The sequence below is a fragment of the Callorhinus ursinus genome, unplaced genomic scaffold (genome assembly GCF_003265705.2).
Source record: "Callorhinus ursinus isolate GAN/ISIS: 27379988/994484 unplaced genomic scaffold, GSC_fseal_2.0 scaffold3, whole genome shotgun sequence".
In the NCBI taxonomy this organism is placed as follows: domain Eukaryota; kingdom Metazoa; phylum Chordata; class Mammalia; order Carnivora; family Otariidae; genus Callorhinus; species Callorhinus ursinus.
This window is the reverse complement of record NW_027397065.1, coordinates 29091088-29117510: the sequence shown is the minus strand read 5'-3', so window position 1 is coordinate 29117510 and position 26423 is coordinate 29091088. Positions and strand designations below refer to the sequence as shown.

General features: G+C 51.5%; 1 protein-coding gene across 2 annotated transcripts in view; it reads left to right on the top strand.

Moving 5' to 3' along the window:
• The window catches only part of CPLX2 (complexin 2), an 82755-nt gene extending 64153 nt beyond the window's left edge, over positions 1 to 18602 (top strand). The window contains exons 1-4 of one of the 2 annotated variants that reach the window (XM_025866613.2): positions 6003 to 6263; positions 13254 to 13373; positions 13514 to 13689; positions 14449 to 18602. In XM_025866613.2, the coding sequence (XP_025722398.1) occupies positions 13343 to 13373; positions 13514 to 13689; positions 14449 to 14646 (405 nt within the window). In that variant the 5' untranslated portion in view covers positions 6003 to 6263; positions 13254 to 13342 and the 3' untranslated portion in view covers positions 14647 to 18602. Of the gene's footprint in view, positions 1 to 6002; positions 6264 to 13253; positions 13374 to 13513; positions 13690 to 14448 lie in introns of those variants that run through there. The other variant, XM_073889760.1, reaches the window with a different exon arrangement.
• Positions 18603 to 26423: the final 7821 nt, after the last annotated feature.

The following is a 26423-nucleotide window of genomic DNA, read 5'->3' as shown; positions in this document are numbered from 1 at the left end:
CACACACACACACACACACACACACACACACACACACACACACACACGCCCAACAATCTCCAAAATAGCATTCTGCTATTCCTCGGCGTTCTCTCATTTCCTTGACCAGAAACTCCAGGAGCTTATTAACCTCTGTTGTCTTGTCCACGTTCCTCAAATATTCCCTCAGATTCATTCTATTAAAGAGCAAGATCTGTTCTGTGGGCCAGGGTGTGCTGGTCCTAAATGGAAAGCAGAAGTCATTTCCAACTCATTCGCCCCAAGAATGCAGGGGTTCTACCAGCTGCCTTTGCACCAAGACGGAAAGAACATTTATCTTCACAAATGTAGGCGACACCGTGGAGGCAGCCCTGAAAGGGACAGGGGAAAAAGCCTTCCATTCCAAAAGGAGTGATGAGGCTGAAAAGGAAAAGTTCCTTCTAGAACAGGAACAAAATTGCACTCCAGGGTCACTTCCAACTCCCTAATCCTAGGTGTTAAGATTCATGGAATTTAAGATCCTAGAGTTGTGAGTGAATGTGTGTAATTAGTTGAATCTAAGCTTCTGTGAATCCTAAAATATTCTATGATTTCATGATTCAGTACTTTTTTTCTATAAGAACACGGCCCAGAATCACATGAGTATCAGATTTCAGTGGCCCGAGGCAAGGGTTTTTCAACTAGAGGGTGTATCCAAACCACCTGGAGGCTTGATACTGATACAAATTCCTGGGATCCCATCTCAGAGATTTTGGTTCGGTCCACATGGGAAGAGGCCCCAAAATCTTTTTTAACGAGTCTCCCACCCTGGAGGTTCTGAGGAAGAGTGGGCCACTCTTGGACATACAGCGTTTAGAGAGCCTGTCATTCTAGATTCTGTGATTCTAAATGTTATCCTAAAAAGGTCTTTGCTTATGATTCTAGTATTCTGGAACTCTGTTATTCTGTTTCCATGTGCCTAAGGAGAGGATTCTAAGATGTAAAAACTGTCTTTCTGAGCATGAGCTTCACATGGGGGAGGGGAAAGGGGACCAAATGTGACGAGGATGGAGGGACATTCTGGAAGGGGGACCTCCTGAGGACACGGGGCAAACTCTGATGCTCCACCTATTGTGTCTGAGCAAGTCCAGGGCTAGGACTCAGATGAGGAGGCTTGGTGGGATGCAGTGTCTGGCTCTGGGTTGACATGAGCATCTAGGGTCATCAGAAGAATTCCTGATGGAAAGGGTGGTCCAACCACATCCTGGAGAGTCAGAAGGGTTTACATTGGAGGAGGGGAGGCAGAAGCCCCAGCAGAGAGCTCGAAAAAGAACCAGGCAAGGGAGGAAGGATTTATCACCAAAATATCCTCCCTGTGCTGGATGGTAGGGGAACTACAGACTGGTGTGGCAGACATGAAAATGCAAGGTTTCAGGAAAGCTCAAGATGAGAGGGAGCTAACTGTGTGGGGATATCCCAGGGTACACCACGTGGGCTGCAAGAGGACTGCTTTGACATGCTAATGAGTGCCTGGATCTGGGAGGGTGGGGATGGGATGAAGGGTAGCAGAGGACCTCTGAGGAGCTGGTAGGAGGATGCTGAGCTGGGGAGGGGCTCTGAGTTGGGGACAGGGCTCTGGGAAAGAGAGGGGCTCCTCAAGGGATTCCCACACATACACTCTGTGCCACACCAATGAGTCAGGGTTCAGATGGGGAGCCTGGAACCCTCTTTCTGGGAAACAAAAGTGGGTAACGGAGAATCCAAAGATTTATACAGCTTCCCAGGTGGAGCAGAAGCTAGTAGGTTGGGCTGCCAAGGGCCACCGTGGTGGGGGGAAAAAATAGAAAAGGAGGAATCAGTCACACTCAGTGACACATTTATGCCTGCACAGTGGTGATGACACACTCCTGGTTGCACATATACATCCTTCTGTCCCACAATGACAGTGACATGTGTGCCAGTCCGCTGTGACACACTTACACCTGCACCCTTGCCACCTATGATGGCCCCGTTTCATACTGATGGTAACACCCTATCCCCTGTGTCATCTCTTGTTGACAGTGACACTTAGACATACACCATTACACAGAAATGGTGACATGTCCCAAGCCTTTGCAGCTGCCACAGTCAATGGCACCCTCTGGGCTTGTACCCTGCACAACCTGCCCAGCTGCAGGTGGTAACTTCACCTTATACCCAACCCATCGCACAATGCCATTAACATATTCCACTGTAACAACAGCCCACTTGCCTTTACACCTGGTGATGCACTCACAGCAAAGACCCTCCCCAACAGGAGGGAGACACCACCACACGCTGTGTATCACACGGTGACAGACCTACACCTCCCTGGCTAGCATCTGTGTCCCTCCACGTGGATGCCGCCCACTGCCCCCGGCATGGCCCCACACTGGCGGCCACACACATATATGCACCACTGCACACCAATGGGTTTACCTTCACACTGCCATTCCATGTTGAAGGAGACAGACCAGGCCCTTGGTCTCACATCCTGACCGTGGCACCCTAGCCATTATCAGTGACAAGAAGGGAGGCGCTCATCAGATGGGCCTGAGCCCTTCCCTGTGCACCACCCTCACAGTTCTGTTTCTGCCTCTGGCACAGGGGCAACCCCCTCAAACCAAGACCAACTCTGCCCCTCCAGGCTCAAGTTAGAATGGCAGGTTGTGGAGTCAGCATCTGGAGCATTCAGATGCCTCCCTGCACCCACCAGCTCAACTCCCAGCTGAGGCCAGCCCGGGCAGCAGGCTCTTCTTCACATCCCGCATTGCATCCAGAGTGCCCTCTGGACTGAGGCAACTGCAGTGAAGAAATGGGCTGACCTTTGGACAAACGCCATTCTCACTGATCACCGCATTTATGGGCTCTGACAGTTGTCATTCTTCACACACTGTTCCTCAGTTCGCACACAAAGTACTGACATTAGCTCTCTTGATTGCTTTCCTAGTGAACATTCAAGGCATGTACATATAATTTTAAAAATCTGTTCAAATCTGGCCCCCTGCCCCAGACCACAGGGCTTATAAATAGAAGTGGAGATTCAGCATGAGCCAGGGTAAGACACCTTTAGCAGAGCCACATCCATATTTTACCAGGTGACTCTTAGAAGCTGTCTACAGAGCAGGCTCGGCAAGGACCTGAGGTTGGCTGGGGGAGGGGGGACTCACAGCAGGCTGGATTAGAGATGCAGGAGATGAAGGAGATGCTGACAACCCACATGACATGAGGACCCCAATCTGGGTGTGAATTCAAGACAGGTTTGGGGTTTTTTTGGTTTTTTTTTTTTTTTTTTGGTGAGAAACTGGAGAACAGGGAAGATGATAAATGTCAACGTAAAAGAAAAAATCTGCAGAGCAAAAGTTACATTTCCATAGGCTGTGGGATGTGTCAGAAGAGAAACAGCCCAGGGGGATGAAAGGACCCTGGAGCTCAGCGTCAGGCAGGCCTGGGCTGGAATTCTGGCTATGCCAAATACTCACTGTATCTCCCAGGGGATAGACTTCCCCGTCTTGGAAGTAGAGATTTGTGGGAACTAAAGGAGAGAATGTAATTTATGCAAAGCACCAAACTAAGCACCTGAGACATAATGGGGGCCTGATGGTTGCTATGATTAGTAGGATTATAATCATTAGAAAATGGCTAAAATATTTAGTGACTTTTCTACATGGACAGTATTTAGGAACCATGTCTAGGCTGGCAAGAGTGAAGAGGGAGCAAGTACTCAGCTCTCCACCATCTTTCTTCAATGGAAAGCATCAGTGGCTACAGTGCCCTGATTTATCCCTAATCATTCAACAGGATGAAGCCAACGAGGCTTGACTGAGCTGTCCTTTTATTCACCAGTAAGATTTTCCGCAGCTAGACATGATTCATGTCAGCTCATACGATTTTTTATAGACTCACAGAAGCTTGAGTTCAAAGGGGGCATTAGTTGTCACCTGCCACCCAACTGTCATTTTCCAGGGAATGGGGAACTCACTACCTAATATGAGGCAGTCTATGCTTTGGCTGGACAGCTCCAACTGACAGAAGATTCTTTCTCATAGAGCTTCTGTCTGCCTCCCTTTACCTTTCTGCCTTTGCCCTAATTCTGTCTTCCGGACTGGTAAAATCAATAGTACTCCTCTTTCCCTGCAGTGGTCATTCATTCATACAACAAGCATTTCCTTAGCACCAATTCTGCCAGGCACCACGCTAAGTATTGGAATTACAAACTGAGCAAGCCTTGCCCTTTAGCATCTTCTCCTCCAGGTGAAACATCTTCAAATCCTTCAACTCTCCCTCATTTGATCTGATTTCCAGAGCCCCACCACCAAACCACCCTTTCTCTTCTAAACATACACAAGTTTATTAAGTCCATCTTAAAGTATGGTGTCCAGAACTGAGCTCAGTATTTTTCTGAAGGAGAGTTGGATTTTTAGCCCAGCTTGGTTGATGTCCATGTTAAAGGTAAAGCCCATTGTGGAAAAACCCCAACTGTAACTAGAGAGCTGCCAGGTCCCATTCACTGAGCTTCTGTTCTAGAAGAACAGGGAGAAAGGAGGGAGAAGGAGAGAGAGGAGGAGGACTGTGAGTCTTGAAACGGCATGATGTCAGATCTCCCTGCCCAGAACTCCCCTCGGGCATTAGTGGCAAGTCTAAGTCACTCTAATCAAACAGCCTCCCCTCTGCCCCTCCTCCATTAGTGTCTGCCTCAGGAAAGGAAAGAAAAATTAAAAATAAGCGTGCTAATAGACCAACACAGTGTTAAACAGAACTCAGCCATAAATGAAGGGCCTTCCCTATACCAAGCCCCATAGCCTGTAAGGGGAGAACAGAGATGAGCCGCAGAAGAGGACTCTACAGGCGAGCAGGGTGGTTCTACGAATGGCCTCTGACCTGTGGAGGTCCCTTGCTTTGAGGTTTCTGCTGTGAATTTGTGCAAAGGAATAGTCCCCTCCTTTTGGAACAAAATCATTCCTCCTTCCTCTCCCAAATCCTGTACCTCTGCAGCTCTTGCTGCTCCCTCCTTGGAAGGAAGCCATCCCCTTACAGAGGCAGAAGTCATCTCCACTCTGACATAACCCTGACTGATGCATAAACTCCTGCAAATCTTTCAAAGGCCTGATGCAAGGCCCCTCCTCTCCTAAGCCGTTTTCTTACACATTGGTCTGGATTAAAGGAAGCATTTTAGAGCCAAAAGATGGCAGGCAGAATGGAGAGGCTCATTAGGAGCAGTAATAAAATGAGAAATGAGTGTGGGAGGAGGTGGAAAGTCCTGGGGGATGGGGGCAGATGTTGCCCTGCCTCTTGGAGGTCCCTTTTCTTCCCTGGGCATACAAGAGAAAGAAATAGGCTTCTAGAATAAAGTTTGTGAAAGGATTCCTTATTCTTCACAGTATATCAGATCTACAAGGCATTGGCAAGTGAATTTTACACTGAATTTTGCAGCAGTTTTCTTCCTCAAGGTCCACACGAAGGATTCCTCACCCCCTGGTGGGGCCTTACCCACATGATCCATCAGTGTTTCTTGAGTAATCCTGTGCCAGGACATGATGCTGAGGGGCTGTAAAGATGATCTGATGGTGGCCTGTCCTATAGGAGCTCACAGGCAAGAGACAAGCAAATAGAGGAACCAGAGCCTCTGAAACGGGTGTGTCTAGGGGTGGCAGAAATCCCGAGAAGAGTGTGACCAATTCTTCCTCGAGGAAGCAGGAGGGCTTTCCTGAACAGGTGATCTTTGAGTTTTGCTTTAAAGAGCCCTCCAACCTCCACTCAGTGCATTGAGGCAACAAGCTTGTTGTCTTAAGAGCTCTGACCAGGACAGGTGGCTGCAGGGAGGGGGGATTGGCGGGGGGGGGGGGGGGGGGGGGGGGGGTGTCTTGTGGGGAGGGGACAGCAAAAGGTGGAGGAGGAAGGGGACTGGAGAGAGAAAAGAGAGGGGATTAGGAGGAAGAATGGGAAAGGGAGAGGAAGGGGGAGGAGGAAGAGAGAGGAGAGAGGGAGGAGATGGGGGGAGAGGAAAAGGAAAGGCAGAGGCAGAGGGAGAGAGAGAGGGAGGGAGAGAGAGAGAGAGAGAGAGATTTGAATTTCCCATCTGGAAGGGGAGCGGTAGCACGTCAGGGCCTGGCTGAGGGGCGTGATTGGAGGGCGCCTCCGGCAGCCGCCCGCGGCAGCAGCCACGGCCCCAGCTAGCCTGGTGGAGTTGCACGAGGCGGCGGCGGGAGCTGGAATAGCAGAAGGAACCGCCTCGCTGAGTACGCCCGGAGCCCTGCAGTGGCTCAGACGGTTTCGTGGACCGCCAGGTCGGTGCTGACCACGGGCCGGGAGGGCGGAGTCGGGCTGTGGACAACAGGGTCCCGGCTCTCGCTGTGAGGCTGCAGGGCAGCCTGGGAGGCTGGGGAGTACGGCTTTCGAGGGGACAGCTCCCCAAGACTGGCCGGGAGCCGGAAAGGGCGGCTGCGCGGCAGCAGCTGGGACCTTCCTGGGCGCGCTTGCCGTGGTGCTGAAAGGACAGCTCCCCGCGAGGGTGAAAGCGAGCGGGCGGAGGGAAGGGAGTGAAGCAGGAGCAAACTGGCAAGGGGGAGTGGGATCCCCCGACCCGGAGACCTCCGGGCAGAAGCCCGAAACAGCCCGGCTCCCGGGGAGCCAGGACCGCCTCGAGGGCGGCGGGAGACTCAAGTCTGAACCTAGAGAACAACTTCGAGCTCACGGGGTTGGGGATGGGGGGACGTCGATCTAAGCTACTTCAGGCTGTGGTTAACCTGGAACCCTCCAGAGCCCTCTTCGCGCGGGAGGAGGGAGCCGCCCCCGAAGGGGTTCCGGCTCCCGGAGTGAGTCAGAGGGCGCCGGGAGGGGGGAGGACCGGCCGAAGGTGGAGGGGAGGAAAGCCTAAAACGTCGATTGGAGGTGAGGGACCAAGGGGACTATTTGTCCTCGGAGGAGGAGCAGCCGAGGTTTGGCCAGCGCACGTTCTCTGTCTAGGGTCATTAGTTACCGTCCCATCTAAGGCCCTCGCGGGCCCCACTCTGCCCCCTCCCCCATCAAAGTTTGATACCTGGCTGGGTCTTGGGGTTGGAGCTTTGTGTGTTGGGGGAGGGGCGCTCTCAGTGGCCAACTGGGAGCTCCGGGGCAGAGCTGCTGGCTGTGCTGGTCTCCGAAGGGGACCGGGAGAGGGTCGCCAGGATTCTTATCCTCTACTGAGGGGGAACCGCGAAGCCCCCGCCACTTTCGCTTTTCGGAGGGAGCTGTTTCCCTACCCCCTCCCATCTTCCACTGCCCTTTCCCCTCCCCCAGTGCTTCTCCTTTCCAGGGGCGTAGAGTGGGGGTGGGGCGGGGGATAAAGGGACATCCCCTGTCTCTGCCACCGCCATTAGCCTTAGGGTCCCCTGTGAAAAGCAAATGAGTGTTGGATTGAGTTGCGGTAAATATAGCCTGGACTTGAGCCATAAGAACAGAAAAACAGCCACAAGGACAAACACTGCAGGTGCCCGAATCTGCTTGTCGGATGGCGGGGCCCAGTCCCGAAACCGCTTGGGGCTCAGAAGGCCAAGCCTGAGGAGGTACCTCCGCTGCCTTTGGGCTGGGACAGGCTGGAGGAAGTCGGGAAGGGAAAGCTGAAGATGTGTCCTAGGTCCTGGATGCTCTAAAGGCACGAAAACGTGCTGCAGTAGCACCCCTCCCTCTCCCCCTTTTTGTCTCCCCTCCCCCAGCCCAGCATCACAACCACCACCACCACCACCCCACAGCCACCACCACCACCACTACCACCCTTCCCGCGCAGGGATAGACCAAGGTTTCCCGCAGAACCGCTGAGGAGCGCCTCCTGGCGGTCTGTCCAAAATCCTCAACTGCATGCAACCTGCCCGACCTCAGCACTCCTACAGGCATATGGCAAAATATCTACACACACGCCTGCACACACGCTCACGCAGACTCACACGATGCCTAAGTTCAGAGTTAGACACGCAGGATCATACTCTGAATGCGTATACTCACATACTCGCTGATACACATTAAATTCAACCCAGCAAATATGTCATGAGGCTCTACCATGAACCAGGAGATGTTATGGGCTCTGGGATAATGGAAATGAACAAGATATAGGCCCTGCCCTGAAAGGAGCTGAGTGATCAGGAAGGGAAAGACACATAGCTGGACAGAGCACTTGAGGTGGAGGCAGGCAAGGCTGCCCTAGAAAGTACCATGGGTCTCAGAAGAGGAAGACACCATCACATCTCACCCAGGAAATCCGGGATATTTCATAGAGGGAGTGATGTTTAAGAGGGAGCTTTGAAAATTAATATTGCTGCTGCTACTGCTGACAGTGATGATGAGGACAGCTAATATGGACTGAGCACCTACTACGTGCCAAACACTAGGCTGAGCACTTTATTTGTATTATCTCATTTAATGCTCACAACATGCCTTGGACATAGGTATTATTGTCTCCATTTTACAGATGAGAAAAGATTAAACCACTTGGTCAAGGTCACTTGGTAAGTAGTGAAGCTAGGATTTGAACTGGCAGAGAGGAGGTGAAGAGGATCTCAGGCTGTAAAAACAGCATGAACAAATGCCCAGTGGTTTTCGAATAGAATATGTGTTGGGGTATAGCTGAAGCAGAGCCACATGCGAGGGATGGGGAAGGAATGGCAAGGCAGGCAGGTGCTAGACTGTGCAGGACTTGAAGGTCAGCACAAGGACTGTGGTCAGTTTAACAAGGCCATGGGGAGCCATTGCAGGGTGTGTTTGATGAGCAAATCTGCCCATTAGAAAGATTAATTGGACAGCCACATGGAGGATGGATGAGAGCTGAGGGAGGGACAGACGTAGAGGTTATGCACAAATCCAGAACCTCGAGGCCCTGAACCAAGACATTAGCAGCCGTAGGAGAAGAGGGTGTGGATGCAGGATGCACCATGAAGCTACAGCCTCCAGACTTCTCTCTCAGCACCCCATCTCAGTTTTAACTCACCAGTTCCTAGTGTGGTCTTTTGTCCAATGTCTATCTTCCCAGCTAATTGAATGCTGTGAGAGCAAATATGACTCCCTTGTTCCCTGCCACAGCCCAGCATCCAGAATAGTACCTGGCAGAGGAGATGCTCAAAGAATATTGGTAGTGTGAGTGAGTGAGTGACTGAGTGAGTGACTGAGTGACTGAGTGACTGAGTGACTGAGTGACTGAGTGAATAAAGAAATCACTGACTCCAGAGTTTTCAGCTGAGGCGATTGGAACAAGGCACACTAGAAGATGGTTGGGTGAGGGAAACAAGGGTGAGATTGATTGTTGGGCAGATTGAATCTGAGATTATCCATGTGGCAATATCCAGCAGAGAGTTAAATGTGCAAGTTGGGGGGGTGTCTGTGAATAAAAAAGGGCATAAACCAATAGGGTTAGGTGATATTCCCAAGCGAGACAATGAGGGAAGGAGGGACAGCAGGAGGGGGGAAGAGGGAGAGAGATTGCTTGGGGAATATCTACATTTTAAAGGAAAGAAGTCAGCAAAGGAGAGATAGAAGACTTGTCTGAGAAGGAATCTGAAGACCACAGGAGTACTCTCTCATAGAAGTCAGGAAATCCAGGAAGAGGGATGGGAAGAGAATAGGGCCATCATCAACTACGGAAGGATGGGAGAGCTGGAGAGCTGTGAAAACACTCCAGGGTCTGGCATCTGGGAGGCCTCTGGTGACTCTGATGAGGGCAATTTTGGTGGCAGTGCAGAGGCAGATCTCTGCCTCACAGAGCTGCAGGGCTGACTCAGCGGTGAAGGAGTGGAGACACCAACTGGAGACCCCTTCATCACAAAGGTAGAGGGCAGAGATGAAGGGAAAGGTTGTTCAGAGCAAGAGCTAGAGAAGGAAGGGGATAAAGAGACCTATAGAGAAGAGACTGAGGATGTGAGGAAGAGGGAGCATGAAAGGCTCAAGGAGGAGGTGTAAGGAGAGAAGATCTGCAGCACAGGCAGATAGATTAACTTCAGGAGGAAGGAGGGGGACCTCGTCTTCAGAACCTAGGAAGGAAGGTTGCAGGAGCTCATACCAGCTGGCATCAATCATTTTGATAATGATAATAGTCACCATTTACTGAGCCCTCCCCCATGTGCCAAACACATTGCATACAGTATTTCTAACCTTTCAAAGTGTTATTATAATCCTCACTGTATAAGGGAGAGAGGTTAAGTCAATTACCATCACAGAGCTAAAAAGTAGCAGATTCAGGATCAGAGTCAGGTATGCCTGACCAGAGCCCACAAGCCTTCCAATGGGCCACATGAACTGGGAGAAAAGTCACCTGCTGAAGGGGATAGGGTAGGATGACACTGGGCCTTGCGAAATTGGTTAGGGAAGCCTCAACAGGATGAACAAGAAATTACTGGAGAGCTGAGATAGCCATGCTGGGAGTGGGCAGCAGGACTCTGGGGTGGACCCAAGATGCTGCTAAATAATCCCAGCAGGCTTCAACAAGGGGGGCACCTAGAGTGACAAGGATGTAAGTATCCAGAAGACTCGGCCCTCAACTGAGTAGATGTACTTTGCAGATGGGGGGGGTGGGGAGGGGTAGTAATCAATGTTTGCTGAATGAATGCTTAGAAGCAGAAGAGTCCGGAGAAGGAGATGGTGTGGTGATAGAGAGACGGCATGTTGATTTTGAATGGTGCCATGGGATATCCAGAGGGAGCTGTTAAGAGGAAGGCAAGTGTATTTCTTGACTCATTTATTGCCTATTTCCCTACACACACACACACACACACACACTCACACCACACACACTCCAGAATATAATCTACATGAGGGCAGGATTTTGTCTGTCTTGTTCACTGTTATACCCCCAGTGCCTAACACATGGCCTGGTACATAGTAGGTGCTCAGTTGGAACTTGTTGGATAAATGAATATAGGGGTCTGAGAGCCCACAGAAGATGTCTAGGTATCATTAAAGCCCAAGAAAGGATGAGTCCCCTAGGGAAACATTAGAGAGGAAAAAGAGGCACAGGCTAAAGTCAGAGTCCTAGGGAACACTCTTACTGAAGAAAGGAAAGGAACAAGAGGAGGCAGCAAAACTGGGGTGGGGAGGGGAGAGGGAGCAGTAGGAGAGGAGAGAGTATGGTAGGAGATGGGGGAGACGAAAGCACTGAGTCACAAAACCAAGACAGGAGAAGGGTTTGAGGGCACAAGGGGGTGGCCAGCAGTTCAAATGCTGCAAAACTGCTCCAACAGAACCGCTGGGAAGAGGACCCAGAAGATCATCTGGTCCAGGAAAGAGACTTGCCAGAGCAGCAAGTTAGGGATGAGGCTGGACCTAAAGTCCAGGTACCCTGTGGACCAATTTGAGACATCTCAAATTAGAGCCCTGCATCCTCCAGCACCACCTGCCAATTCCTTGAGCTGCGTGGAAACACAGAGGAGGAACCCAATAGTTCCTGAAATCATTTGATTTTTGAATTGTTCATTTCCTGTTCTTAGAAATGTAGTCTCTTCACAATGTTTTTGAATCAAGTGAAAACATCTTAATTGACTGAGCTGAGCTGCCTTCAAACTCAGAATTCTGGGTCAGGGTGGGTTCTCTGGCATTTCCTGGAAATCCTGCTCCTTTTTTGCATGTCCTTGCAAATACACGGTCAGCAACGGCCAACATTAACTAGCAGCTGCTACACACCAGGCACTTGACCAGTACCTCCTCTTCTTTGAACATCAGTACAAGGGTAGGCTTAATACTCCTCTCACTGGCAAGGAGGACACTGCTTTCCCAGGGGACCACAGGCAGGGAGTATTGGAGCCTGGACTTCTAACCAGGTGTGTCTGATGCTAAAGCCCCTGGCGATGTTTTTCTACTCCATTATGATTTGCCCTCCTCCAAACAACCTGTCAGGTGGTATGATCACGTAGAAGTCCTCAAATAAACTCTCGGGCCCCATTTGATAGAAAGATCTCAGTCTGCTGATATGTTTTCTCATTTTGAAAGAAATGAGGAAAATCCATCATCAACAAACAGCCAGTGACCTTGAACTCAAGCTGGTTGTGATATCCAGCCTGCTTCTCTGCCACCATTTCCCTTTTTCCTCCTAGCAAATCATAAAAACCCCAAGGCTGCGTGGGCTGACGGGCCCGGTGGGGAGGCAGGGGGAGGCCTGGCCCCACGTGACTACATCACACTTTGGATAGCTCATGCATGTTCCCATCCACACCCAAAAGGGGATTTGTAATGGCTTTGTCTATGAGAAAAACCAGTGAAACTGAATGGTGAAAGTAGAAAGGAAATCTAAGAGTTATATCAGGTTTCAAATTCTCAGGGATGTGGGGGGAACAAGATAGAAGGAGGTCAACAGTGGACGGAAGCTCCAAGCTCTCTACCCCTCCCCCCTAACACTGGAATACTTCCACTTCTACGTATTTTGCATATTGAGATTCCCATTAAGAATTTCTTTGGAGAAAACCTTCTGAGGGCAAAAAAAAAGAACAAAAATATATAATAAAAACTGAAGGTAATTGAGAGAGAAGGGGAGGACTAACATAAGCTGAGTGCTTACAAGGCCCATGCTTGATACTTTAAAGGCCCCAAGCCCCAAGAAGATTATCATGTCTCCAACCACCCCCCATGTGTAATTCAAAATAAAAATCAATATGAAGCTATAAAACAAAAAATTTATATGTTTGTTGCAATAAAAGTAACTTATTTCTCCATTTGTCTAATTTCAGAAGTCTGGATATGTTCATCCAAGCTGACTGTTCTTTTTTTAACCGGCCTCTGATTGGCTGGGGCCCTAAGTGTGCTCATCCCATCTCGGGGTTGACCCAGTGGGGCCCAGGCTGAAATTGTCCCCAGTGTCCACAGTAGCCCTGGGGAAAGAGGCACTGCCACTCTTTCATATAGTTGAGGAAACTGGGGCTCAAGGGGGTTCAGTAATGGGCCAAATGTCACATGGCAAATAAGGAATGAGGGAGGCATGAGAACCCAGGTCTGTCTGCCTGACTCCAAATTCCAGGTTCTTTCTAGCACGCCTGAGTTCTTTCTAGCACGCCTGAGTTCTTTCTAGCACTCTTGGCTTCAACCAAATTAAAGCAATATGGTCAAGATGAAGGTTTTACAATCGGAATCTGGAGATATGTGACCACACATATGTGCCTGGCCTACAACAAGCCCTCAGGAAAGAACCCCTTTCCACCTCCTTTCCATGGGCACCAGGGCATTGGGTCTTGGCTTTAGCTGACGGGGCCTGGGGCCTGAACCAGGGAGAGGCTGCCATCTATCTGTGCAGAGGCCTCTCACGTCTGATCCCCGACTCCATTTTGCAGGTTGACACATCTCTCTGAGCCAGGCCTTGCCAGGAGCCCTGCATGCAAACTCAGCTGCGGGCTAGGGCACGCTAACTGGAGCTGGCATCATGGACTTCGTCATGAAGCAGGCCCTTGGAGGTGAGGCCCGAGCCCAGCACCCCTCACTCCCCAACCTGGGTCCCAACCCAGGTGGGAGGGGTCTGCAGAGCACCAGGCCCCTGTATCCCTAGCCCTGTCTCCTCCTGACCCCCCCTCCCTCCCCAACCCATCCACTATAGGGGCCACCAAGGATATGGGGAAGATGCTGGGGGGAGAGGAGGAGAAGGACCCAGATGCGCAGAAGAAGGAGGAGGAGCGACAGGAGGCTCTGCGGCAGCAGGAGGAAGAGCGTAAGGCCAAGCATGCGCGCATGGAGGCTGAGCGTGAGAAGGTCCGGCAGCAGATCCGAGACAAGGTCAGCACCTCCCAACTGCCCAGAGAGTAGAAGGCACCGAGGTCAAGCCGGTACCCCCCAAAACCCGGCCTCGGGCTCCCCTGAATCCCTCCTCTCGCTTTACACCTAGCTCTCTCTGAGCGCCACTCTCCTCATAGGTAAAGCGAGTGTCACAGGAACAGCGCCCTCAAAAGAGCGTTATGGGGATTAAATAAGATAATGCACATGAGAAGTGCTCCCTAAGGTTTGCTGCTATGGTCCACAATCTTGTACCCAAGACAGTGGAGACCAAATGTTTGCAATCCAGAATTTGGGAATTTTTGGAAAGTACCGTAGTGCCCTGAGCACCTGTTACGGCTACATGTCACTCTCAATGGGTCTGAAGCTGCCACCCTAGGCCAAACAGTTCAGTACATGTCTAGTCTCATCACTGCAAAAAATCAAGGCTGTAAGTAGCCTCCCATTAACTCAAATCAAGTTTTGTCATCCAAACATAGGGGAGGACTTTCAGATGTCAAATCTTGGGGGATTTCAGAAGAGCAGAGAAATTATTACAGGCAGGTAATTTTAAAAGAAACCCCATGCACGGACTCTTATGGGGCACCCATTAAGGACAGGCACAGTCCCATAAGGAAGGCATCCTTATCCCTATTTTATAGATGAGAGGACTGAGGCTTGGGGAGTTTCCATTAGCGCCCCAGCTGAGCCTGCATGACCTTGAGACCCCCCCGGCTCTCTCCTTGCCCCACTCGTGCTCATTTCTGCTCTCCTCCGCCCCAGTACGGGCTGAAGAAGAAGGAAGAGAAGGAGGCAGAGGAGAAGGCAGCCCTGGAGCAGCCCTGCGAAGGGAGCCTGACCCGGCCCAAGAAGGCCATCCCTGCAGGCTGCGGAGACGAGGAGGAGGAAGAGGAGGAGAGCATCCTGGACACGGTGCTCAAATACCTCCCGGGGCCACTGCAGGACATGTTCAAGAAGTAACCGGCCCTCCTGCCCTGTTCCCACTCCACTTGTTCTTTTTTTTTTTTTTTTTTTTGGTTCTTTTCCTTTTATTCTGTTAAGTCTCAGTTCTGAAGGGGAAAACCTCAGTTGACCTCTACCCCCCCCTTCCCTGGCCAGGGACTCCTCCCTCTCAGCACTCCCTCACACCCCCTTCATCCCAGGGCATCCAGCCCCCACCTCACTTCAAGTTGCTTGAAAAAGGGAAGGCAGCTTCCCCCTAGAAGGTGGCATTGAACCCAGGCGCCCTCCAGAAGCCTAAGTTCTATGCTAGTGTGGTAACCCCCATACATTCCTTCATGCACCCCACTGCCAGGAGGACCATTGTCCCCAGCCAGCCAAAGTAATGACACATTCCAGCCCTGCCCAGCATGCCGACCTTTGGCCTCTGACCCACAGTGGGCCTCCAGGTCAGGGCAGGGGCGTTAAGTGGCCTGGCTCTGAGGAAGGGAGTCAGGGTAAGCCTGCCCCGAGAGGCCCCCGCCATATTCTGGCCAGGCCTAGGTCTGGGCAGGAGGCTGGGGCTCTCCTTCTTCCCTCCCCCTGAGATGGCACCCAGCCCAGGAGCACTCCTCTCCCAACCCCCACCTGAAGAGGCATAGGCCCTGCCAAGCCAGTCCCTCCAAATGGATCCACTTTGGACTTTAACTCATTGTGGAGAGGCCCCAGGGTAGAGCAGCCCCTTGTTTCCCCCTCCTCCACTTGGGTCCTGGGGCCCCACTGCCAGGCTGGGCCCAGTTTGCCCAGCCAAGGGGCTGCCCAGGCACCCCCAGAAAACACTTGGAGCCATTGGGCAGCGATGGCCCATGCCATGGGACCACCATTGGTACAGCCAAGCTGCCCCCATTCTATCTACCCCTCTTTCCCACCCCATCATGTCCATGTGCTTCCAGGGCCCCATGGTCCCCAGGAGGACCCTTCCTGGCCAAAGCCCCAAGGCTTTGGGGAGAAGCCAGTTCCCACTGGACAGAAGGCATCTGTCCATTCATCTCATTGGCCAAGAACAAACTCTCCTCTGGGATGTGTGAATGACATTTGCTCCCCCCGACCCCAAACTGTCAAGGCCTCCTGCTCAGTCAGTTGTGTAGAACTGGGGAGCAAATGAGAGAGGAAAGTGTGTGTGCATGCATGCATGAGTGTGTGTGGTAGGGGCTGCATGGGCAATTGTGTGTCCGAAGACTGTACCTATCAGTGTGTCGTTAGAGTGTAAGTATGTCTTGAGATTGTGTGTGTATGTTAATCACACTCCTGTGTTAGATAGAGATCGGGTATGGTAGGCAGCCTTGTGTATGTGTGCTTGTTTGAGGGGGTGTGTATGAATTGAGATTGTGTCGTATCTGTTTTCTAGCCATCTTGTACGTGTGGTAGAGTTTGCACATGCAGCTTGTGTCTGCATGTGTTTTCAAAATGGCATGTGTGTCTGGAGAGAAGGCCATGTGTTAGATGTGGTGGAAGTGTGTGTGTGAGAGTGTCAGAGGTGCTGAGACTGTTGTGCGCATGTGCGTGGCTCTGAATAGGCAGCTATGTGCAGGATGTGTGCTTCGGGAGGACAAACATAGGTGAGATGCCCCCCTCGGCCCCAAAACCATTGGTCCCGGGTGGCCACATCCAACAGGAGACCTTGTCCTTGGCCTAGAGTCCTCCCGCCCTTGGGGGGTTCCTGCCTGAGGTCCTCAGAAGCCCACTGTGACTGACCCTGGCAGTGCTCCAAGAAGCCATGCTGGGCCCCCACCAGGGCCTACCCCAAAAGCAGGGCCCAGGGAGGGGGCGACTTGCCTGCCCCCAAAGCTCCTGCCCCATTGACCCCAGTTTGCATTCTGCAGGTTTTCCATTTTAGTGGATTTATGCTTTTATTTCAGAGAGAGACATGTGTCTTCTCTGTCCGTTTCCAATAGTTAAAGCCATATCAGTTAGACTGCAATACTTTAAAGACGAGACAAAACAATCCATATGTTTAGGGAACCAGAAAAATCCCCTGGTCTGTCCCTTCTCTAGGGAGCAGGGCTTCAGCAGCTCCAGCTCCCTGGATTTGCCCTTCTCCCCCGCCCCCGCCCCCTCCCCTATGCCCCTGTGTCCTGCCCCCTACCCAGGGGGCCTGTGTCTGTGCCTGTGTCTGTGATGGGGAGCCACCTCGCACCCCTATTGTCTGCTTGTCTGTGTCTCTTTTCCTGGGCAGGATGGTCATTCTCTAGAGCCCTGGGGTCCTGGGATAGAGACAGGCAGGGCCCAGTCCAGGGGCCCCAGGCCTCCCCAGATCCTGTGTGTGAGCACCACCCAGATGTGGATCCCAAGTGTTCAAAAAGGTCTCTCCCTTGACAGGGGCCCACAGATCTCAAAGGTAGTGCCAGGGCACAGAGAGTGCCAGATGGGCAGGAGAGACCGAGGCTCAGGAAGCTTCAGATGAGCAGAGGAACCCAGCCATGCAAGATATCCCGGGGCCCTCAGAGGATGTCCCTGGTGGTCTCCACAGCCCCTCTGCACCCCCAGAGCAGGCTCAGGGTTTTCCCCATTTGAGAGTACCCTCCAGGCTGGCTGGATTAGTCTGGTGCATGGCCTAGACTCCTCCAGACTCCTCAGACCTACTCCCAAGAGCAGGACTAGAGGTCTTCCTGGAGGTGGGAGCAAGGGAGAATTTCAGCATGGGGCATACCTGCCTCCAACCACTGCCAGGTGATCACTGTCATGTCCAGGAGGACATGATGACTGTCATTCCACAGACCTGACTGTGGAAAGCAGCTAACCTGTGACCCAGGGAAGATGCCGTGTACAACACACTCATGTGGAGGGAGAGGGGCAACAAAATATGTGTGTGGTGTGCTCTAGCAGGGAAGGGATGTTCACATGAGGTACCTGGGGTGGGAGGGGTGTGTGGCCCACTGGATGGGAGGGGGATGGGTGTGCCACACATAAATGGGGCAGTGTGCGTGTGATACACTTAGGAGGCTGGGACAGGGAGGGAGCAGTCCCAGAATTCAGCGCACACTTCCAGCGTATCAGGGAGACACTCTCCAGCTAGGGAAATAAGAAGGAGCAATCATTTGTACATGGTGAGAACAATGAGATGCGAGGGAGTGGGCACCACCTGATGTGGGCATGCGTGGTTGCCAGGGAAGGCCACGGCCAAACTTGCATGCCTGGGAGCTTCTCTGGATCACCCATGCTGGGTGCTGGCAGTGAGCCAGGACTTGCGCACATGGACAGCCTCAGCTCCTGGAAGGTGTCCTTACTGGCAAAACTGTGTGGGGTCTCCTCCAAAGGCAAGCAGGAAGTCAAGAGACCCTCTTAAGTAGGGGTGTGTGTGTATGTGAGAGAGAGACAGAGAGGGAGAGAGATTGGGAGGGAAGTAGCAGGGAGAGAGAGAGAACAGAAGTATTTCAGCAGCCCAGGCTCCTCTCAGGTGGGACAGCTGGTGGGCAAAGAAGCTGCCCTACAGGATCTGGCTACAGCAGAATGGGCAGAACCCCAGCCATAAGAGCCCCCAGCACCTGGCTGGCAGAGCTGCTCCATCCATCCTAGGGTCCTGCAGGCCCTTGACTGGACAGGCAGCTAGGGATCAGATGGCTCAGGTGACATATGTCTCCCAGGTGGGGACATCTCTCCCCCCACATATCCCCTACTCCCCTCCCTGCTCCTGCTGCCCCCCTTCTTCCCTGGGGAGAGATTGGGAGGTGCTTGTGCTGGCCCTGGGGTGGGGGTCCTAGTGAGACCCAGGTGAGGACGACCATCCTGCTCTCGCGGGGGAATCCCTTTCCCACGTCTGTGCTGTGTCCTTGTTGCTCTGCTTTCTTTAAATGTGTCAGTGCCTGGGGGGAGGGGAGGGGCACCCCCTCATGCCCCCTGAACCTGACCAAAAGCCATGGCTGTCGCTCCCCCCTTTGTATGACGCAGATGCTAAGATGTACCAAACCAACCATGACAACAAAGAAAAGACCTTGTACAGCAACTCTTGGTCTGTCTGTCCTCTTCTGTCTGTTGGCATCACCAGGGCAACATGGGGTTCCAGCTGAGGTGAGAGGGAGCTGAGCTGCAGTGCTCAAGAGGCCCCAGAAAATCTTCCATTTTACCCTCACTGCTGGCCGGGACACTGGAAATGACCCCAGAAATCAACCGAGGCTGGAGTCAGGGCTGGCCCCAGAGATTCAGGGCCACTCCCCTCCTGCCCTTCAAAGTCAGCTGTGCAACGAACCCCTGGAGCTGGTGTCCCAGCCTGGTCGCAGTACCCCACACCCCTGGCTATCCTTCTCTGAAAGCTCCTCGGGATGCGGCATGCCAACATGGAGCCAACTCCCGTGGGTGGGCCAAGGTCTGCCACTGGCCATCCCACCAACACTGAGGGAGTTCCTAATATCTGCCAAGCCATGTGTGGGACAGGATGCCACTCAGCATTGCTGCTGGACACAGACACTTCCCAGGCCTTGTTGAGTCAAGACAAAACCAGAACCCCCTTTCACCCTTGGCTGCCTCCACCATTGTCCTGCCTTAAGCTGGGCCTCATTTTTTCTCTACTTGGCTAGGCAACTCCCATTCCTCACACACTGGTCTCCCAGCTTCCACATCTTCCCTCTCTCCATCCTCTCCCCACCACCCGACCCCACCCAGAAGACTCATCAAAACACAAACTTAACCATGTCACTCCCTTGCCCAACACCCTTCAATGGTCTGTAAGAAAGTACCTGCCTATAGGATAACATCAAAATCATCAAAATGTATATGACCCTGTATGATATGACCCCAACCTGCCAGGTCAGACCCACACCCAACTCTGAGCCAAGCCCCCCCCACCCTCACACATACCATGCTGTGTCGTGTTTATAGATTCTTCCCCTCTGCCTGAAATGAATTGTACCCTCCCCCTCCCTGGTATACTTCTTGAACTTCTCAAGATCCAGCTAAGATGTCACCTCCTGTGTGAAGCCCACCCTGACACAGCCCCCACACCCCTGCCCATAGCAGAGTTTGTTGCTGTGCTCACAACACAGAGCATCACAGCTGCGTGCTCAGACAGCACTGGGTTTGCTGATGGGTTCTATCACCCAGCAGAGTGATCTTGAACAAGCCACTTAACCCCTCTGAGTGTTTGCTTGCAAGTAAAATGGGATAATAATTGTTCTGACCTCCACAGTTGTGAGAAGTAAATGGGGTCACGCACTCACACCCTTAGCACTGCGTGCCAAGCATTCAATGAATGTAAATTCTACTGTAATTTATGTCGCTGCAATGTCTCCCTCTAACTTGGGAGCTCTATAGGTGCCGTGCTGGCTGGTGCCCCAACACCTCCCAGCACCCACTGCAGAGTCTAGCCTGCAGTGGGTCCTCAGGAACCCCAATGCTGACTTAGGGTCCAAGTGATCAATCTCTGTCTCTTCTACTTGGTGGCCAGAGTCACTTTTCCTTTAGCTCTCTGCACCTACTGGATAGTAGGGGGAGAGGAGGCAGAACCTGACCCCTCTCTCTCCTATTCCCTAACATCACCCATCCTGCCTTTCTCCCAGATCTGCGCATCACTCTGGGCTAGTGCACTAAGGGTAGTCTCCTAGACTCTTAGAGTGAGGGGAGTTCAGTGTGCAATGGGAGGCTCCATTTAGTTATCCACTGCTGCACAACAAATTACCACAAACTTGGTGGCTTAAAGCAACACATGTTTATTATTTCACAGTTTCTCACGGGAGGACATGCACAGCTGAGCTGGCCCCTCTGCTTCAGGGTCTCTCACCAAGATGCAGTCAAGGTGCAGGCCAGGGTTGGGGTCTCAACTGACAGTAAGGACCACTTCCAAGGTCATAGAATTGTTGCCAAGATTTAGTTCCTGTTGAATTGAGGGTCTCAGTCCCTGGCTGGCTATTGGCCAGAGGCTGTCCTTTGTTTCTCACTATGTGGGACCCTCCATTAGGGCAGCCCACAACATGGCAGCTTTCTTCATCAAAGTGTGCAAGCCACGAAGGCAACAGAGAGCTCCAGCTGGTAAGACGGAAGCCTCAATGTTATGTAACCTGATTGGGGAAGTGACATCCCATCACTTTTGCCATATTCTATTGGTTAGAAGTCATAGGCCCTGCCCATGCCTACAGGGAGAGGGTTACACACGGATGTGAACAGCAGGGCAGGGATCACTGGGGGACATCTTAGGGTCTGCCCCCACAGAGGCTGAGGCAACTCTCCCCTTCCCTACAAAGAAGCAGGAGTTGAGCAGAGGAGCCAGAACAAAACCTCATCTACCACAGTGTCCCAAGTGGTGGAGGAAGTGTGTCAGAGCAGAATTAGGGCCAACAGTGGGCTCCCCTCAGGCTTCTGCAAGACCGAGGCCATTCCCAGAGCCAGGGGCTGGGCTCTGAGGGCCTTCCAAGGCTGGAGATTGGAAAGAAATGGAACATGAAGGATTTGGGCTTCCCTGGAAGTCCATGTGTGTTCTTTCAGCAAGCCAGGAACTGTCTTCCCAAGACCCAGGTCCCTCCCTCAGTAAATAATCCAGTCCTAGACACTCAGATACTTCTCCTCTGTCTGCCTTGCCCCTCCTTTCCACTCAGTGGCACCCCACAGGGCCCTGTGCCCTAGTTGGGAAATGCCAGCATCTTCTCACTTTCAGTCCTGAAGGTCTTCTCCTCAGAGTCCTAACCCTCTCTTAAATAACACTTACTGAGCTCCCACCACTTGCTAGGCACTGTACTAGGCACCAAGAACACCAATCACACAGCCCCTTCCACCAGGAATCTACCTGCTAATGGAAGAAACAGGCAGATACATAGTCCAGTTAGCCACCATAACATGTGCAGTGATACAGGCAAATCGGGGTGCTTGGGGAACGCTCCCTGGAGGAGGCAACATTTGAAATGAGTCTTAAATGAGAAGTCAACCTGGTGGGAAAGGAGGGTACTCTAGGCAGAGGGGCTAGCACGAGCAAAGGCATGGAGGAGACAAAAGTAGTCCAACATGGGTGGTGGGTGTCAGGGAGGGAGAAGCAGGGGATGTCTGCAGGAGCTTATTACATTCTTGGTGAAAAGTTGAAAGCCTGAGAACATCAACCAGGGTGCCAGGAGATGGAGCTTGGGCTCTCCCTGCAGGCCATGGGGAGCCACGGAAGGGTCTTGAGCAGAGGTATGATTTGATCAGATGTGCAGATTGAGGAAGATCATTACGGCCATGAGAAGGAGGAACTGGGCTCCAGGAAGGAGCTGGTACAATGTCAAGGTTGGAGATGGTGAGGCCTGGCCTTAGGCAATGGCAAAGGGCCTGGGAAAAGCAGACAAACTGGGGGATACACAGGAGGGCAAATTGGCAGGACTTGAGGATTGGATGTGTGAGGCATGGAGGAGGAAGGGGCCGAGATCAAAGCCTGTGTCTCCACCTTGGGAGGCTCCATTCTCCAAGATCTAGAAAGCTGGTGGAGACCAGTTTGGGAGAAAATAATGAGTTTGCTTTGGAGCTTCTGGATTTGAGGCACCTGGGGACAGTCTGGTGGCTAGTCTGTGTCCACGCCAGAGAAAGACAGGAAAAGCATAAACTGTACTTTGCACATGCTGGCCCCCAAATGGAGCAATGTCTTGAGCATTTACTTTCTTTACCACAAGGATCAAAGCAGAGGAAGTCAAGAATCCATCCTGCTACACAACCCAGGAGTCCCTCTTGTGCCATCTTTAGTAGAGGGCACTCTCTGCTTGCATTCTGCCACAGTGTGGGAGAGCTCATTACAGTCGGACATGGGCCTTCTTTCTCCTAAACCAAAAGTTGCCAGGAGGCAGGGGTTAATGAAGCTTCCTCTAGCATCCCTTTAGCTGACTGTAAAACTCTGCTTCCAGACCACTCACTTAGCACTTGTAATTAATTGCGACTTCTTGTCTGATCTAAGAGATGTTTTGATACCCCTCACCACCCCCAGACAATGTTTTCTCAGCTGGGATTCTCCAGCTGGAGCCATCTCTGCACAACAGCCTCTTCACAGGCACTGACTTGGGTTTGAATGCAGGTTCCAGCCCTTCATCTCTGTGTGAGCTGGAGCAAGCACTTCTCTGCCCCAGGCACAGGGCTAGCACAAGGTAAGCCTCAGTGGGTAGGGCCAGAGCTGCTGGTGCTACCATCTCCTTGGGACTCCAAGTGCTGGTATCCACCCCATCCTGGGTGGGGCAGGCCCACTGGTCTCATCAACTCCCTGCTGTTCTTACAGTGACAGACAATGACCAGGACCCTGTCTACACGCAGGTTAAAGGTAGCCCATCTTAAAATACATAAGGGGGAAGGGAAGAAAAGGGAAGAAGAGCAAGGAAGCCTCCACTTACTAAGCCCCTGTGCCATGCCGTAACAGGGTTGTTGCTCTACAGGTGTCACATCTGCTCATCCTGACAGGAATCTGTGAGGTCAGGATTATGCCCATTTTACATAAGACAACACTGGGGCTCAGAAGTAGAGGCATATAATGGATATGAGTATAGGCTTTGATTTTCAGACAAATCTGGCTTGGAATCTTGATTCCTTCTGTCTGGTCTTGGACATATGACTCTCTGGACCTTGGTTTCCTTATCTATTTAAAACAAATGAGTATATACTATATGTTATCTATACTGGAATTAAAATAAAAATAAAATAAAAGACTATAATAATACCTAACCCCCCCCACAACCATCATCACCAGGAGCATTAAGGGAACTAAGTAAAATAATGTCTGTAGATCTCCTAGCACAGTGCCTGGCACATAACAGGCACTTAAACAATGATAGCCATTGCTACAAAATGCTACTATTACTATGGCAAGACTGATGAAGACAAATAAGAAGAGGAGAATAGGAAAGGAGAGAGAAGGACTGAAAAGGATAAGGAGAAAATCCTCAAGTCATCCAGGGCGGCTGGGTGGCTCGGTCCATTGAGCGTCCAACTCTTGATTTCAGCTCAGGTCATGATCTCAGGATCATAAGATCCAGCCCCCTGTTGGGCTCCATGCGCAGTGGGGAGTCCACTTGAGATTCTCTCTCTCCCTCTCCCTCTGCCCCACCCCTGCTCTCTCTCTCTCTCTAAAATAAGTCTTTTTAAAAAAGTCTTCAAGTCATTCAAATAGTAAACTGGTAACCTGGATTTAAAACCAACTCTCATGTCTTTTCACATAATACATACAAAACAAGCTGAGAGGCAGGGGTCGCAAGTGAGAAGCTGGGACAGGAGGGAGCAACTGTCTCTTCTAGGAAGCTCTCATCAGCTCAAAAGAGACTTAGCAATGTGTATTAGTTATCTGTTGCTGCATAACAAATTATCCCAAAACTCAGTTGCTCGGAACAATAAACATTTATTTTTCTCTCACAGTTTCTGAGAGCCAAAGATTCTGAGTGACTTCACTGGGTAGTTCTGGATTGGGGTCTCTCATGAAGTTGCAATTAAGATGTCAGCCAGGGCTTTGGTCTCATCTGAAGGCTTAACTGGGGCTGGAAGATCCACCCCCAAGATGGCTCAGTCACATTGCTGGCAAACTGGTACCAGCTGTTTGGCAGAAGGCTCCCTCCCCAAAGGGCTTCTTAAGTGTCCTCACAATACAGCAGCTAGTCTTCTCCCAGAGTGAGTAATCCAAGAGAACAAAGTGGAAGATGCAATGTCTTTTATGACCTAGCCTCAAAAGTCACAACATCACTTTTGCAGTAATCTGTTGGTCACACAGACCAGCTCTGATTCAACGTGGGAGGATACTACACAGGGCATGAACAGCAGGAGGGAAGATCACTGGGGGCTGGGGACCATCTTGGAGGCTGCCTGCCTCACAATGCATACCTCAACCCATCTTCAGCCCCTAGTGAGCAAATACTCCTTCATTTATCCATCCACTTGGCAAACATGTCCTCATTCCTTTTTGCCTTCAGCAAACTCTTCCCAGGGGACCTCCCCACAGCCAAACACTGGGTTAGGTGCTGCCTTGTAAACCTGAATCTGATATCGTCATGGGAGCTCAGAGTCCAGACACGTACACCAACACACAACAGAGCATCATGGGAAAACACTGGGGTTTTTCCCAAACAGACCTAGCTATAAGCCTGACTTGTTATGTTGAAGCCATTTGATCTTGAGCACATTATTTTACCCCTCAGGGCCTCCATACAAAGGGATAATAATACTTGCACTGCCCAGCTTTGCAACAAATGTATTAAAGCACCCGGCACATAGCAAATTCTCAATAAATGATGACTAATACTATTACATTAATATTGCTGCCCTAATAAATGGAGATTGTGCTTCCAAACTGGACAGCAGCCCCATCTAGGTTTCCCGTGCCCCCCAAGAGAAGGCTGGGCTCTTGGGCCCCAAGGCTGGCCCCCAGCTCCTGCCTGCCAAGTCCTCTCAAAGGCCTGGCTGAGTCTTGCTGTGGCTCTGACAGACAGAGGGCTCCCTGGCTGCCAGCCCTAATCAGCAGCTCCAGCCGAGACCTCAAATTGATTTGCCATCGTTTAGCTGGGAAGCGAGAGCTCTTCTTGACTCGTGGCCAAAATCCATTTTGAGAGCAAAGTAATCACCTCCGTGGCGGGTGTCCGGAGAATGTGATAGAGATCTAGGACAAAAAGTCTCCATCCTACCACCCAGAAGCACTGTGTGTGTCCTCACGAGGCAGCATGCCCCCTGCACCCCATGCTTCACGTGGTCTAATACAATGAGTGCCTCTCAAACTTTGCAGCAAGTAAGATAATCTGGAGGTTTTTTAGGAATACCGATGCCTGGCTTGGGCCCCCACACATTCTGACTCAATTGGTAAGGGCTGTACCCTGAGCGTCAGGATTCTTACAAGCTCTCCAGGTGGTTTGAATGGGAAGCAAGGTTGGCAAACTGGTGATCCAATCCACACACCATTGGCCTCACCTACATGCACATATCTCTGCATCAGTCAGACAATTGTTTATTGAGCACCTACGATGTGCCAGGCACTGTTCTAGGAACTAGAGATAACACAGAGGACGAAGCGGTTGTCCTCATGGAATTGACATTCTAGTCAAAGGAAGCAGACAAGAAACAAAAGAATATGTGAAATATATAATATGTTAGACAAGAATAATTGAGAAGTCATGTGTGGTCAGTCCCCCATACACCAGCTGACAGCATCTGCCCCATCTACTGCTGACCAGCTTCTGATCCCCAGCCTGGACCCAGACTGAGTCTTCACCACAGCCGCCTCACACAACCACCCCAACTGTGGCCACACGCTAAGCCCGACACAAGCAGAGTGAGGTCTGACCCTGATGAGAGACAAGCCCTAAATCTCGATAGTCCTGGCCATTTGCTCAGGCCCCCAATTTTCCCACGAAGCCAACACTTCATGTGCTCTCACCCACCTCCCTGGCCCTGCCTCAGATCCCAAACTTGGCTTTACTCTATGCAACTTCCCCTACAGAAAAACCACCAGGTTTTTAAGGATCTTTACTGCTAGTATCAAGACACACAAGAAAACAGATGGGCTAAACAGATGGGAAAGGCCTCTGAGTGGTAAGGACCCTTGGAGGGCATCCCACTTCACCCCCTCATTCTCCAGTCAGGCCCAGAGAGGCCAGTAAGTAACTCACCTCAAAGTCACACAGCAGCAAGTTAGCAGTGGAAGAGAATCGGGACCCAGGTCTCTCCTTAACCCAGTGCTCTCTCTGCTACCCCATCCTGCCTCTTTCAGAGAACATAGGGAGCATCACCCATCTGGGAAAACAGCCCCCAGAATTTCCTCTAGGAACCCACTCTTCCTCTGTTCTCTACCCATGATGTGGGTGAAATCCGATCCCCTGGCCCCACGACTGGTTGGGGGCTAGACACAA